At 41.1% G+C, this 17100-nt stretch overlaps 1 protein-coding gene across 1 annotated transcript in view; it reads right to left on the bottom strand.

Moving 5' to 3' along the window:
- Window positions 1-6969: 6969 nt before the first annotated feature.
- The window catches only part of Cd109 (CD109 molecule), a 93023-nt gene continuing 82892 nt past the window's right edge, over window positions 6970-17100 (bottom strand). Inside the window, exons 29-32 of the mRNA XM_034484065.2 lie at window positions 15690-15829; window positions 12486-12633; window positions 9437-9539; window positions 6970-7356 (exon numbers count right to left, since the gene is read on the bottom strand). Of these exons, the coding sequence (XP_034339956.1) occupies window positions 7190-7356; window positions 9437-9539; window positions 12486-12633; window positions 15690-15829 (558 nt within the window). The 3' untranslated portion in view covers window positions 6970-7189. The remainder of the gene's footprint in view (window positions 7357-9436; window positions 9540-12485; window positions 12634-15689; window positions 15830-17100) is intronic.

Raw genomic sequence — 17100 nt, 5'->3', positions numbered from 1 at the left:
TGAGCAAATCAAAGCCAGATGATAAGAGCCAAATTCTAAAGAAAAAGAAAGAATGGGTCACAGATAGTTCAGGAGCAGAACAGAGTCAGCAAAACAAAATACCACAGAGATCAAATCTGCACCTTGCTCAGGTTTACAGTAAGCCTGGCTGGCTGGGAACATGTTTGTTCTCAATTGCAAGCCAGAAAACTAGAACACTGATATAATGCTAATGAAGAGTATGGGCACTGGTGCTGGGTTCAAACCTCACCTCTTCTTAAGAAGTTCTACAGTACTGGGAAATAACTCACTAGCCCTAAACTCATCTATCTCTAAAATGGGAAGAATAATAGTACTCACTCTGTCACTGAATAGAACAAGATGTAATAAATATAAAGTATTTATTGAAGAACCAAATAATAATCCAATAGACATAATAATATCGAGTTGAACACAGGAGAAATCACTCGAGGTCACTTTATTACTGAGACAGCACTGGGGTGGTTTTTATCATCCAGCTCCAGTTTTTATTCTACATTTTCCCCATACAGAATATGCTCTTTGCAGGCACATGATCATGCTAGATTAAAAGCTGAGGGATTGTGGATAAAGTGTAAGATTAATACATAGTCAGTTGAGCTCATAAAGTTCAGCTAATAGTCAGTTGAGTCGGGTGAAAGTGAACAGTGGAGAATGATGCTGTCAGGATCCGGGGTACTTGAATTGAACCAGACAGAGCTCTCCATTGTGATCACCTGGTACATGTCTCTCCTCATCTTTGCCTCTGATAAATCATTGTCTTACTTGGGGTCTCTATTGTTGTGAAAATACCCACCAACATGACCATCGTGGGGAAGAAAGAGTTTATTTTACTTCCACTCCTACATCACTGCCCATCAAGAAGAAAAAACAAGGCAGGAACCTGGAAGCAGAGCTGATGCCATGGAGGAGTGCTGCTTACTGGCTTAGTCCACCTGACTTCTTAGACCACCTAAGACCACCTCCCCAGGGTGGCACATCCTCAATGGCCTGGTCGTTCCCATACCCACCACTAATTAAGAATCACCATAGATTTGTCCATGAGCCAATATGGTAGGGGTATTTTTTTCAGTTGAAGTTCTCTCTCTCTCTCCTCTCTCTCTCTCTCTCTCTCTCTCTCTCTCTCTCTCTCTCTCTCTCTCTGGTTTTTGAAACAGGGTTTCTTCTGTGTAATAGCCTTGGCTGTCCTGTAACTCACTTTACAGACCAGGCTGTCTTCAAACTCAAAAACCTGCCTGCCTCCTGAGGGCTGGGATTAAAGGCATGTGCCACCACACCTGACTGGTTTTCTCTTCCAAAATGACCATTCAATCATTCAATTCTAAACCTATTTTTGATTTCTTCTCTTGAAAACGATTGTGTAAGGAAGTAAATTCTTCCCTGTCAGTAAACATAGAAGAATTACTACTTTGATTCTCTTGTCCAAATAATTAAGAGATTTGGAAAAATTTTGTCCAGGGGTGGAGGTTTTCTGTGGCATCTGAGGTTAAAAAAAAAATACTACCCCTGCTTCTCCCATTCCCAGTCCATGGTGGGTGTCTGAGAAAAACCTGTCACTCCTATGGTGACAGCAGCCTAAGGCTCTCTTGGGATAGGAGAGTCTCTCTAGCACTGACTTGAGTCTTTCTCACCCTGTTTGAGACCCTCACATTCAAATTCTTGCTATCAGTATCTATCAACAAATGCCCTGCTTCCACACTGTGCCACACTGAGGTATGACTCGCTCCTCGTGACTTTCGCTCTGCCTTATATCCATTACAGTGTGACTGGAAGAGGCCAAAACACTGAGACATCACTAACTTGGGAAAAAGCAGGGGGGCAATTAACGCCTAGATTTGGATCTTCAGTGCTTCTCAGCCTTCCTCTGTACCTCAGAGGTCGTCTGAACACTCCCCCCAACACACAACCACACAACTTCGCAACATACACACCGTACACACACACACACATAGCATACATACCACACACAACATAATACACCACATATACACCACACTAACACACCACACACACCACAAATACACACACCACACACAACATACAACACAGACACACACAATACACATACACACACAACATAAACACATACAACACATAAATACCACACAACACATACACACCACACACATACAACACTCACACAACACACACTACACACACATATATACCACACACACATACATATACTAACACACACACACACCTGACAGCACAGGAATAAGCCCAGACAAAGGCAAGCTAACTTACTTATTCCCTGACTTTTGGTTCCCTGAGGACCCACAGCCTTTTGAAATATGACTACAAGAGTGGATTTCCCTTTAGGGGAGATGCAACCTCCATCCAAGCACCTCTGTCTCTCACTGGGAAAATCATCACAAACATTTGCTTGCAGGAAATGGGGAGGGCTATGAAGAAAAGACCTCTTCCATAAAGTACTGAACCCAACAGTGTTCTTTCCTCTCAGAGACCGCAGATAACCCTCCAGAGTGAGAGTTTTCCTCTCACTTCCACACACATAAGTTAGTCTGAAATTAACTAATGAGTACATGTGAGGCAGACCTTGGGGGAGCTGACAGCAAGCAAACATCAACGAGCATCTATTCTTATTTTTATTCTAGCTTTGCTTGTGAAAGAGAGATGCAGGGCAGGGGGTAAGCCACAAGGCAAAAGTAGGTAGGGAAAGACAGCAATAAATATCTGTCAGATGATTAAGCCAGAGTCTTTGATTCCATTAGAGGATTAAAATTCCACAAACTCTGGGTCAAACTCTACTTGCAGTAACTCATTCCTTAATCAAAACAGGCTAGAAGGATCATATTGGAATTTGGCGATCACAGCCCTTTCTAGACTATCCAAAGGCTAACAACAATCATCAGGGTTTTAAAACCCAGGATTTATTTTTATGAAATCAAAAGGCACCCCCCACTCTGCCAGGATTTTTCCTCTAAAAAATAACAATCAGTATGCATAAGTTACATACCAAAGATAAGAACGGGTCCTAAAAAGTGTGTGGTATTCTGAGGAAGAAAGCTTTTAATAAACAAGATAACTGTTTGCACAGAAATTGGTGCGGGGTGGGGGGGGATTCAGGTCTCATTTTATTTTTAGTTCCCAACAGAAAATTAATTTTGAAATTTGTATTGGGGATGTAGTCTTTCCTTACCTCTGCCCTCTAATAGCAGCATATGTTCATGCAATCACTAATCCTATTGTTTTGGAGTTTTAGGGGGTTTATTTGGGGGGGGATCCTGGGGGATTGGCCTACTATAAACTTTTAAATCAACTTTAAATACATTTTACTGTGATAAAGTTCCATATTGTCACCAAAACAATGTCATTAGGAAACTCCCAGAGAGAAATAATCTAAAGAATATTGAATGTATGTGGCGATCAAAAGGTGTAGAAGGAATAGAATATCATTTCAATCGCTTAATTCTAGGATACACATCATCATTACCATGCTAAGTCCTACATCACTGACAACATCTGCAGTTGGCTAAACTTGGCCAATAATTGGCAGAGCTTGATGTCTCACATCACACCTGTTGGTATCCTGTAAAATCTGTCTGGGAGACTGTGACAGAGACATTGTTCCTGTGAGTATCCTAAATCTACCATGTGAGAGTAATGCCTCGAGACTATATAACTCTACTTAAGACACTGTACCAATTTAAAAGTCTCAGAAGAGTTATCATCCTTAAATTGAAAAAAAATTCTAAAAGCAGAATTTGCAGCTTCTCTTTACATGAGCATCAACAGTTCAACAAAGCAAATCAGAAAAAAAGATTGTTACTAAGGACTCCAGAGTATGTGCCAGCAGGGTGGAAATGCTGGTCCTCTTTAAAACAAGACAAAAAAATTACAGCATTATTTTCTGTCATATGGGACAGCCAGAAATGTGAAATAAAAATATTGAATTGTGTCAAAATAAAGACAACTGATAATATACAGGAAAATATAACTTTATTTATATCAATAGACATACAAGATGAGCATGATTTCAAAAAATAAAAAATAAACCCAGGCACAACTGAACAGGATCTGGAGTTACACCTACAATTCTGAAAAATCCCATGTGCCAGCTGCAATATTGCCTAAGTAACAAACTCTGAGGGAAAGTTGTGTATGAGTTCACGGGAGCACTGTTCTGTCTTTTAGTGTGGTACTTTGAATATGCTTGGCCCAGGGAATGGCACTCTTAGGAGGTGTGTCCTTGTTAGAGTAGATATGGCCTTGTTGGAAGAAGTGTGTCACTGTCATCGGAATGGACAATGAGACCCTCCTACTAACTACATAGGAGCCACTCTGCTCCTTAGCCTCCTTCAGATGAAGATGTAGAACTCTCAGCTCCTCCTGTACCATAGCTGCCATGTTCCCACCTTGATACTGGACTGAACCTCTGAACCTGTAAGCCAGCCCCAATTATATTCTCCTTTATAATAGTTGCCTTGGTCATGGTGTCTGTTCGCAGTAGTAAAACCCTAAGAAATACAGCTAAAATGATAACTGACAGATGTATTCAGAGTATTTTGGAAAGCAGTATTCACGCAGAATGCAATGGAGCACTGTGGTCAAGACAGCATCTCAATCACTGGGAACATCTTAGTGGTCCTTCATCTTTATCAGAACTGTACAGTGAACAATTATAAAGACCATTTTGTGAAATATATGCAGGCTTTTTCTTTGCCCTTAGATCTGAGCAAAAAGAGTGCAGGTTCCAGAAAGCGGAACTGGATGTAAGATTTCAGGCCTTCACTGCCCTGGGATACATTCAGGGAAGAGCAACATTCCTCAAGCATCAGGGTGGGGAAGGCCCAAAGTAAGAAGACACACTCCTGACCACAGAGAAAGATGCAAGTCATCTGGGTGGTTCCAAGAACTAGCTAACTTTCCATTGTTCTTGGTTACCCCTCCCCCACCCTTAAGGTCTTCCCAGTGTTACAGCCTGCTGATGTTCAAAATTTGTAAAACAACCAATCATGTGTAATGGCGTGAAAATTCCTCCCTTTCCCCACCCCGTGCTATAAAAAAGCTCCTCAGCTTGCTGGCCTTTTGTCAAATTCTGTTCCTGCATAGAAGAGCAGTTTGACCGTTGGCTAGCCAACTCTCACCAATAAACCTCTGCTGATTGCATCCAGGTACCGTGTCTTGTGACTTTTGGGTGGCCGTGATTTCCTGAGACTTGAGTAAGGGTCTCCCAAGTTTGGGGGTCTTCAGAACAACAACAAAATATGGTGAGGTGGTAAACACATAGAAGCACTGTTCTGTTCTGAATGTTTTTACCTACTGGTTATCACAGTATTTAGTCTAGAAAACCAGCAGACAGGCAAATGTATTTTCAGTTTCCTAGGCAGTGGGACCCTGGATCAGACCACAATACTAAATGAAATCACTGGCCAAGTATCAGCCAAAGCAAATTTAAGGAAAAATGCATTTTTGAATATAATTGCTCACAGCAGTGACAAAAACATCCCTCCTGCTTGTTCATCACTAACATATTCCCACTCCTCACAGCCCTCCAGTTCTGCATGCGGCCTTCCAGTCACTTCTAACTCACTGCTGAGGCAGGGGTCCATGGAGTGGCTGCCCACCTCCGTGGGCGCTGTATCCAGCCCATCCATCACCTGTCTCCACAGCACCAGGCCTGTTATTCTATGGCACCTGTGTCCAGACGGGGAATGTGCCTGTCTGGTAGCCACTGCTAACCCCCTGCATTTTGCTTACTTGTCAATCAGCAGCCATCCCTGCCTGCTTCTATGCAGAGGGTTTCAAATGTCTCCCCTCAGCTTCTTTCTTCATCTAGCTCTTTCTGTCATATGAAAAGAGTCTTGTCTTTTTATCCTGGCCCTTGTTCACCGGGTCACACAGAGGCAGCTTCTAATCCACCATCAATAGATATTTTTAAATAGCTGAAAGTATTATAAAGCAGAGTCTATGTAACTATATATCCACTTGAGAGGGAAAAAGAAAAACAGAATTAAAGAGCAAAATTAAACCACTTCTTAGATTGATTTTTCTTAAATCTTTGAATTTTTACATATGTAACCTATTTCAGGACACTCAAAAGGGAAAGCTGAAAGGAAGAAAAAACGGGAGAGAAGGAATGAAGAGGTGAGGAAAGAATCTTTAAGTGCTCACAAAAAATAAATCAATCCTAAACTCCAGAATAAGTTTAACTCAGAATACAGAAATCTTCTTAATGTTTGCAGCATCACTGGACACCTAACAGCCCAATTCCCAGACCCTGTGGCTGGAAGAGACTAAACAGAATCCAGGGCCAGCACTACAGAACTTCAGGGCCGAATTATGTCCAGACTCCGAGATCTTCAACCTCAGCCTCTTTCCCAGGGAGATGGGTAGACTGTAACACAGGCAATATTTCTTATACCCTCTGTTCATAGTGTCTCCTGTACTGAGCTCTTCTAGGTCAAGTCACATGGACATATGTCACAGGGCTCTCCAGCTTACACTCCTGAAGCAAAGCCAGTGTGGGACGGCCAACATGACGGGAGAGCACATCTCAGCAACCCTAGAAGTTAGCTTTCAGTGTCTTATCACCCCCTGTGCAGCACAATACAGGAAAATGTAATCTCTCTATAAGGAAATTGGGAAGAGTAAAGTCTGGGGCATGTCATCAGATCTGGAGCAGAAAAAGACTATTTTACTTTTAAAAACTTACTGCCTACATCCTAAAAAAAAGAGTCAACGTGCTGAGACAGTGGGATGGGCCTGCAGCAGAGTCAGGCCAGATGTGGGAAGGAACAGAGAGTAAGTGCCTCTTGCTGTTCCCTTAACACCAAAGCAAATGGTGAAGGTCTGGATGCATAAGAGCCTCTCTGCCCCTCACATCTTTTACAAAACAGGAATAATGGAAAATAACATTTTTATTCTAGAGAAAACAAATGCATCTAATAAACTTTCTCAGAGAAGAAAAAATAAAGAGACAAAGTGTTGTCATTCTGGTCATCTTCCACACAAAGATGGGCTGAACTGTTTTACGTGTTGACACAAGCTCCAGCCTGTTACAGACATTCCCCAGGCCCCCCAAGAAAGGGAAACAATTGATTTTCAAAACGATCAGAGGCAATCATCAGTTGCAGAAAGAAAACAATCACACTTGACTTTCTGGAAATGCTAGGTTTAGAAGAAGTCCTTGAAAAATAAATCATAATCAATGTTGCACAAAATACAGAAGGATGGAGCAAAAGATGAGAAGGCTCGAAGAACATCGAAGGGAGTCCATGGCTCCGTCTGTATAGGAGTTGCAGTTGGCGTCAGCACTGAGGTAACATGAGGACAGCTTCACCTTGGAGTTGTAGTGTCTCACTGCCTGCCTCCCTGTTTAAAGAGGCAGATATCCAAGTTATGTCTCTTTTGCTGAGGAACAGTGATCTTTTTGAGCATAAGTATATCATGAGGTGGCTATTCTTCACATGGTTTATTTTTTCTTTATCGGAAACAAATGCAGGGCTCAAAAGGGGGCACAGATTGTAAACAAATGCCAAGAAACAATGCGTTCAGCCCAAGCCGTCCACGAGCTGTCGGCCAGCATTAAACGGCAGAAAACAGGCAGCAGCTGCACACACTAATCTCTAACTGAAGCAGGGAGAATTTTAAATCTTGATTCATTGAATCTTCTCAAGAGTTTATTTGGGGATGATATTTTTCTACTCCATTAGAATTCCTGGGAAGAGTGTCTAACCTAGGCTTTACTAAGAGACTCTAAAGATAATGGGAAATCATCTATGCCTGCTGATAGACAGACACACTATCCAACACTGCTCACCCCAGGGACAATTCAGAGCACACACTGGTATTTTTACTGCGTAAGTAACCTATCACAATATAAAAAAAAAAAAAAACTCACAAAAACAGCTTTGTTTCAATATTTTTAAAACACTAAATGCATACTAACTAATAACTCCTCAATTTGAGGTATAATTTATAGTATGGGTGCCATTTTAAAGACTATATAAGGTACATATTACATTATAAAAAGCTTGCTGAAAAACAAAACATTTCATTTTATAATTCTAGTAAATTTTTAAAAATTTTTTCCTGATGTTTTTAAAAATTATTTTCAATATAAAAAATGTATTTTCAGATACTTTAAAAAATTAGTAGGTTTAATTTTTATTATCTTTTTTAATTTCATTATAAAATGGTTCCCTCATAAGTTGTTTTTCACAAAGTATATATTTATATAAACACATATAAATATATAATATATAAAAATATTTGATATATATTATATAATAAAATGTATATATAATACATATATACAATTACCTTGAATCTTTTCATTTCTTAAATGTTTATAACATTTTGTATGCACCTAAAGACTGAGTTGTGTAATTTTTGCAACTAGATTAAATAATACTTTGGATAACAAGGGACTGTCATTAGGTCCCCACAGTATATCCTATCCCTTCACCTCAGGAAAAAGGTCCTACACCTGTCTTTCAAATATCCTATGAAACCTTGGGGGTATCCTCATCAACAGCAGCTGGAAGCAAGGGACAAGAGGGGCTGCGTTTTGTCCCAGGAGAGGGAACTGCCTGGCACTGTACCTTTGTCTCGAATACTCTATCAAGCACTACCAAAACTGTGAGTTTGTTCACCTTATTTCAAGTGCAATTACCTGCAATTACGTGTTACACAGTTGTGTTCGCCCTTCTCACGCATTCCAATGTCCCTGAAGTACTGTTAGTACTTATTCAGAATAGACCTTTAATACTAAAAACTGTAGGCGCAATTACGCACTCACACAGCTTCAGTCTGAGTTCAATTTTTCATAATTAATATGGTAGCCTGCCAGGTCAGCTGACTCCTTTCATGGTCTAGATCATTTTGATTTTATAAAATAAGATGTTACCGGTCAAATCAAAGATGTTCAAGCTATATCATCCCAAGGACTCAGTTTCTCTTGACAGAAAAAACAAAAAAAAAAAAAAAAAAAAAACCCAAACGTTATAATGCACAAGTTTTACCAAAACACTCGAGTTCCTGGTGAAGGACTAAACCCCATGGTATTAGTCCACTCCTGAGGAATGCCCCCTTCACCTCAGGGGTCACACAGAGTGGGGGACCGGAAAGAAGCAAAACCTTAGAAACCAAACATAACTAGACACTGTCGGTCTTTCTTGTGACGTTTGTAATTATGGCATAAACTGTAGATGTGCTCATAAACGCTATGAGCAGAATGTCCCCTTTTACTATCCCTATACTAACTGATGCCATGTGAGCCTTATGAATGTCAGTACTCTTCACTGACACACAGCCTGCCTCCTGCATCTCCTCCATCCACACTTTTTCCTCCCAACCAACTGCCCCACAAAACTAATCCTGTGAGACGTCACTTTAAAGGAGTAAAACACCTGGCTTGATTCCCAAGCCCTTAGAAACCAGATCCACTTACTTGGTTCATAGTAATCCACTATAGATACTGAACCATCTCGAATATTTGAAACTTTGAAGTCTCTCACGGTGGGAATATTAATACAAAACTCGGTTTCATTTACCTAAAATAAAATAAAATAAAAGATTTGAAGAAGTTGGCACACTGTGTGTTCATAAAAATATCTGCGACGTTAATTTTTCCTGCATTTTAGGAAATGAATAGAAACTAACATCTGGGTAGAATTTCCGAATGCCAGGTAGTGCAGTTAAGAACTTACTACACGTTTATCTTATTTACATTCCAAAGCAGCACGGAGAACACAGGGGTGGTTCTCAGTCCTCTTTTACTAAAAGGGATGCTTGAGATTTAGAATCATTTAGTAAACAGCTGGCCTGCTCCTGGGACCACCCAAAACTGTGTCTCAGGCAATGCATCTCAATTCTAGCTGCTGCTAATAATTCAGAGAAGCCTAACTCTACAGAGTCCATAGAAGCCTTCCAGAGAGACCCCAATGAAAGGATCATGAGAAACTGACACCTATTTCTATAAATGACCACAATTTACTGCTGTGAAAATGTAAACTGGACCATCCATTCATTCTCTCTCTCTCTCTCTCTCTCTCTCTCTCTCTCTCTCTCTCTCTCTCTCTCTCTCTCCCTCTCCCTCCCCCCTCTCCCTCCCCTCCCCCTCTCTCCCTCCCTTGCCCCTCTCTCTCCTCCCCCCTCTCTCCTCCCCCCTCTCTCTCCCCACCTCTCTCTCCCCACCTCTCTCTCTCCCCACCTCTCTCTCCCCCACCTCTCTCTCCCCCACCTCTCTCTCCCACTCTCTCTCTCCCCCACTCTCTCTCTCCCCCACTCTGTCTCTCCCCCCTCTCTCTCCCCCCTCTCTCCCCCACTCTCTCTCTCTCCCCCTCTCCCTCCCCCTCCCCCCTCTCTCTCCCCCCTCTCTCTCCCCCCTCTCTCTCTCCTCTCTCTCACCCACTCTCTCTCTCACCCACTCTCTCTCCCTCTCTCTCTTCCCCCCCTCTCTCCCCTCTCTCTCTCTCCACCTCTCTCCCTCCCCCCTCCCCCTCTTTCCCCCTCTCTCTCCCCTCTCTCTCTCCTCTCTCTCTCCCCCCTCTCTCTTCCCCCCTCTCTCTCCCCCTCTCTCTCTCCCCCCTCTCTCTCTCTACCCCCTCTCTCTCTACCCCCTCTACCCCCTCTCTCTCTACCCCTCTCTCTCTACCCCCTCTCTCTCTACCCCTCTCTCTCTACCCCCTCTCTCTCCCCCCTCTCTCCCCCCTCTCTCCCCCCTCTCTCCCCCTCTCTCTCCCTCTCTCCCCCCTCCCCCTCTCCCCTCTCCTCTCTCTCTCTCTCTCTCTCTCTCTCTCTCTCTCTCTCTGTAGTGTATGTATACATATGTATATATTATCTGTGTAATCTGTGTACATACACAACACACATATATACACCCTACCCCATGACACAGATTCTTGAGTGTGTACTGAAAGGACCCTAACTCAATGACAACCTGCCTATTCATGTTTCTTCCTGTACTATTCATAACATCAAAGAAATGGAACCAGCCTAGATGGCCATCAGCAGATGAATAATGAAGAAAATGTGTGGGATACATACACAACAGAAAATCAATTTAGCCTTAAAGAAAACTGAATTACAGCATTTGCAGAAGGGATATAACTGGAAATTATTGTGTTAAACAAAGTCAGACCCAGAATGATCAACAAACACCATATGCTTTCATTCATCTGAAGATCCTAGATTTTAATTTTTACACATGTTTATGCACAGGAGGGGTATAAGACACTAAACTAGGAAGGAGACCATGAAAAGGGAAAGCAAAGAATCCCAAGGTGAGGAAAGGGTGATGGAATATATGTGAAATGAAAGCTGAAAGGGAGGCAACTGGGAGAGGTAAAGGGTGCTAGAGTGAACAGGGGCATAGAGGAAGACAGTGGGGAAGGAAGATTTATAAAACCACATACAAATGGTAGTGCCTTGATAAAGCCCATTGCCTTGTTTGTCCAATTATAAACATTAATCAAAAAAGAAAAACAATTTAAAAAGAAACTGCTTATCAGGGCAGTGGAGAGGGTTCCGTGAAGTGTCTCTTACACAAGCAAGAGGTCCTAAATCCAGATCTCTGGAATTCACATACAAAAGCCCAGTGTACACCATGTTCCTACAATCTGGCACTCAGGAAGCGAGGACAGACAAATCCCTGGAGCTCACTGACTGGCCAGCCTATGTGAGCCATAAGCCCCAGGGTCACGGAGAGATCCTAACTCAAAACAAGAGGGTGGAGAGTGATGGAGGAAGATGGCCAGTATCAATTTATAAACTCCACATACACATGCACACCAAATGTACACACAAAAAAATAGTTATCTTCCAAAGGATTGTATAATATTATACATATGTTATACATGCATATATAATATATAGAGAATATATTATATGTAAAATACATATTCATAGTATACCAATAAACAATTACTAAGCTCTTTGTAAAAAGACCTTCCTCTGGCTCATCATTAACAGCAACTCTCATTAATTTCATAGGGATATCGTTTTTTTAAACCTGTGAGTGTATACGTGGTGTGTGTATGTATGTGTGGTATATGTGTATTTGGTAGAGGTAGTGTACATTCACGCATGCATAAGCCATAAAAGGGCACCAGGCATTCTATTCTATCAATCTCCACTTTATTCTTATGACCCAGGGTCTCCTGCTAAACCTGGAGCCAGGCTGACAGCCAGTAAGCTCCTCCTGTTTCTGCCCTCCACAATGATGGGGTTACAAGCGTGAGTAGCCATGCCCAGCTTTTTATATGGGTCCTGGGGACAGGAACTCAGGCCATCACACTGTACAGAAAGAGCTCTTACCACTGAACCATCGCCTCAGCCCCAGTAATGTCTTTTAATAGAGAAAAACATCTGGCTGTCATATCAAAATCATTCCGAGACAGAAAGCTGAAATGATGACCTAATGCTTAACAGGTGGCAGGCTTCTAAACACAACACAGAACCTTCACCAATAAAGGTTTATGAAACATCTTACTACTTACAGAATCTAAATAAAGGTTGAGTTTCCCATGATCATATTCCACTTTCTTCAGTGTCTCACTCAGAGGAATTGAATCTGAAGATGCAGTAAAGCCACTGAGAAGGTTCACCTCCATAAGGACCATGCCAGTCCTCTCTGGACCCAAATGACTGCATCAAAGAAAGACACAAGGAGAAAAAAAAAAACTTTTGGAAAAACTTTGACACTTGATCTTTATGTAAAACTTAACACTACCAAATATTACTTTAAACTCTGTTCAAGCACAAGTAAAATTCACTATAGAAACATTTAGAACACATTTTCTTACAGCAGTGGTAGTTTTATAGCTTGTGGTGACACGTGGAATGAGCGCTAACTGCGGTTTCTTGAATAGGATGAAATGCCTGCAATGAGGTAGGCTTGTGCTTACTGGTTGTAGCAGGTACATCGCATAATCATTCAATAGATTCTAGTGGTGCTTTGTATTGGTTCTAAACTAAGTATTTCTCAAAACATTGGCATTCTCTCAAAAGTTGGCAGTACCAACCTAGGCAGCTTAAACCAACAGATGAAGAGAGGTATCACTCGGCCACTCAGTGTAGATCCCAGCCTAAGGCACAGAGGATACTCAGCCACTATTTGATGAATGAATGAATGAATCAGTCTATGAAAAGTGAAAAGCAGGGGTGGAATTACTGACTGACTATAATTATTCTAGTAATGCCTAAATGAGATACATATAATGAATTTGTTTAATGTCTGACATACAGGTTTGTAACACATATAGGTTCCTCCTGCTGATAGTAAAAAATAATTATATTTTGATGTTTCTATTCTTTAATAGAGACCAGTTACAAGTTAAGTAAAGAATAATGGAAGTCCTGTTTCCTTTCCAGCTGAGAGGAAGGTGCTGCAGAAATCCAGATAGTCCCAACTGCTGGTCAGAATGCTCAAGAAGGGGTGGGGGGATGTGGCAAACACATGGGATGTTTCATCTCAGTCAAATGACAAGATCCAAAGATAGAACAGATAGTAGTAAATGATGGGAAAACTTGGTTCAGGCAATGGCTAAGAAAACTGAGTACCTTGGTTACCACCCAGAGGTGACCTTCCCAGAGCACCAATGGCTTCCAGCTCAACAACAAGCCAAGTTCAATCACAGTGCCTTGAGATATTTGAAAAGAGCACCCTAGATGCCAGTGTGTTTGACGGTTACTTCTTTCTCAACACCGAGCAATGCTGGGGTGAAAAGACAGACTAACAGAGGAAAACTTGTGAAGCCTCTTGATTCAAAAACTTTCTCCTGGTTGTTCTAAACATCATGTGCACAAGAACAAGCAAGAAGCTGGAGAAGACAGTTTCACAACTCTACTGGGATGTAAGCATGTCTGCAAAATGAGACTCTCAAGTGCTTGGGATACAGACCAATTTAAGAACCACTTCTGGAAGCTTCAGTTACTAGCACACAATTTACCCAAGACCAGAATCTTCTAAAGTGGAGTCTTTTCAGTATCTGAAATAACGATTCTTTTTGCTAGGTTTGTATGCTGTTATAAATTCTGGACCAAAAGTTAAGGTAAATCTGAAGCCAAAATGAAATTATTTCAACCTAGAATAACCATGTGTAGCATTAAATAAGATTCAATATTTTACAGTTTTCCTAAATTAAACTTAAGTTTATAACTTATATTTTCATCACTACCCACCCCAGGATTTTGACTAACTTTATAGCAGTTGGTGAGTATTCTCTCACTTGGAGTAGGCCTCAAATACAATCATAAAGTGTCTAATTATCCCCCTAATACTTGGGCCATTATCACATCTGTGGGCACATCTTGCCTGGTGGGTTAGAATTGTAGTACACAGGATCGACAGCAAGGAAAGGTCACTGGTGAGTGTTCTACCCCCACACCCTACATAGCACTTTCCCACAGAATAAACAGTAGCCAGAAAGGAAAGAGCTTCCAGCTCAGTCCACCTCCATTTCTCTGTATCCCGTAACCAGAATGTGTGATGTCTTCATCAATAAGGTCTTAACATCTGGTTCTGATAAGCAACCAAGAACAATGGCAATGGCCTGCCTACCTTTGGGGTCCTCTGAGGCCTCTCCAGTCAACTCTAGGAGGGTGTTTCACAACTGGTGCTGGGGTTCACGTTTGAAAGTTTATGACTAAATGGCTCAGTTGGTAAATGTTTGCCACACAAGCTTTATAACTGGAGTTCAAGCCATAGAACTTAAGGTATAAGGGAAGAATCAACTCCAGAAAGTTGTTCTCTGACTTCCTTATGCATACCATGCTCCATGTGTGCTCTCAGAGACATATCATAAACCCAGCAAGAATCAACAAACAATAACACTTTAGGGGCTGGAAAGATAGCAAGGTTGTTGAGAGTGCTGGATGTTCTTCTGGAGGACCTGGGTTCAATTCCCAGCACACATAAAGTAGCTCACAACTGTCTGTAACTCCTACCCCAGGGGATCTCATGGCCTCTTCTGGCTTCCAGGAGCATCAGGTATACATGCAGTTTGCAAACATATAAACATGCAGACAAAACACTCATACATATAAAAATAAATAAAATTAAAAATAATAAAGTGTCATGCCCAGAATGGTTTGTACCCAGAACCCTGACTAAGGACAACAAAGGACTAAAGAAAGGGCAAACACAAAGACAGAAAAGCTGGGGTCAGGTGGGCTGAGCTTGCTCTGAGGGGGCAGAATCAAGACTGCAGCCAGGAGTGTCAGTACTTGTATTATATGTAGCAGAAGGGTAAGGCTTGGCTCATCACAGCAGAAGGCTGCAGTTATCCTGAAGGAGAAAGCAGCTGCAGTTCATGTTTGCACACACTGCCAACATTTATACTTAGAACAGCAGAGGCTTTGCCAATTCCATGGGTTAAGAGGCATGGGGTCACAGATGTGGCAACCTCCATGTCAACAGTGTGTTCACTCAGGGCTTTCTCAGATTCCCTCAGTAAAACAAAATACTTTTAAAGAATTTATTTACTTCTATCCAAATTTGTTATAAATACAAAGAAAACTTGTGAACATTTTTAGCTTACCTAAGAAGAGATTAAACATAATTACCTGTGCTTCTAGTCTGAAATCTGTGGAGCGGTGATAGGAGAAATCTCTTAATAGGGATTCCTACAATGGTCCCACTTGATAACCATACAAATTAAACCTTAAATCTACTTTTGAAGGAGCCGTTGACGGCTACCTACCTTGTGCATACATTCAGATTCAGGTGACTGATGTCATCCTCATCATTCACATCGACATCCAAATCAAAAACTTCCTGATTTTCAGTAGATCTCCATTTTTTAGAAGATACTGAACCTTTCACATTATAGTCAACATTTAGCTGCAATAAAAATTTTTTAAAATTAGCTTAAGTAACAGATATCGGAGAGATCATGGCCACCCTTTTATTAAACCACAAAGATTTCTGACTACATTCTTAATATTTATCTTTATGCCCAGAGATGATGGAGCTCTCATCCCTCATTAAAAATACTATTTATAAAACTTAGCATATGTGACAAATTAAGAGTAGTAAGCTGTTTGCAATAGTCTAAATAACAGCTAATAATTCTTGTGTAATAAACCAACTAAATTATGGTTTTCAAACTTTTTTTAAAAAATACCAGATAAGAAAGAAAGCATCCTTATCCAATGCTTTTGTAAATGTTTGTCATTTTTATTGGGAAAATTATTAGGTAATACGCCAAAGTAAATGTCAGAACACTAGGGATAATGTTTGTGGATTGTTTTCTCAAGGAATGTAAAGCATTCCCTTTAGGTTAAAAAAGGGGGGAGGGAGATACAGACAACCTTGTTGAAAGCATTGACTGATGTGTAATTAATTTACTAATTTCTAAGCTTTGCTCCTCAAATGGAACTCCAGACTCCCAGTAAGACAGGTCAAATGGAACTCCAGACTCCCAGTAAGACAGGTCAAATGGAACTCCAGACTCCCAGTAAGACAGGTCAAATGGAACTCCAGACTCCCAGTAAGACAGGTCAAATGGAACTCCAGACTCCCAGTAAGACAGGTCAAATGCAAATACCACCTCTTCAACTGTTGAAGGTAATTTTTCATCATAAACCATTTTTCAAAGATGGTAAAGTAAATGACAGATTTCAGGTCAACTGAGTCTTTTTCAGCACATCTTCTGTACCTCTCTGTGACATGTGCCATGGGATCACCGGAGCAGTGTGGGGATCAGTGTCTTTCTCAAAGTCACCCTAAATCAAAAGCTTAGGAATGTGCTCAAATTTTCCTAGGCTGTCTCGTCCCAAATAGAATGGAACTTTTTAAATATTTAATGCAACTGAGTTCATATACCTTAATACTATGTAATACAAATTTCCCTTTAATTCTACTTGAAATATATACATAGCCTATGCACACCTCAGAAGCAAACATCTGGTACCCTTCTTGGATTTAAAATAGCTCTTGCTAGCCTCCTCTTCTCAAGTCTGGGTCCTAATTTTTCTGTTCCGCCACAAGTTCATTCACTTGGTATTTCTGGGTGTGCTACTTTGGACATTTTCCAAGTATTTTTTTCCAACTACAACAATTAATGACTAAGTATAATATTAACTAGGATTATTCCTGGAGCAGTTGGAGAG

Source organism: Arvicanthis niloticus, chromosome 21 (assembly GCF_011762505.2).
Source record: "Arvicanthis niloticus isolate mArvNil1 chromosome 21, mArvNil1.pat.X, whole genome shotgun sequence".
Classification (NCBI taxonomy): Eukaryota; Metazoa; Chordata; class Mammalia; order Rodentia; family Muridae; genus Arvicanthis; species Arvicanthis niloticus.
This window is presented reverse-complemented; position numbering and strand designations above follow the sequence as displayed.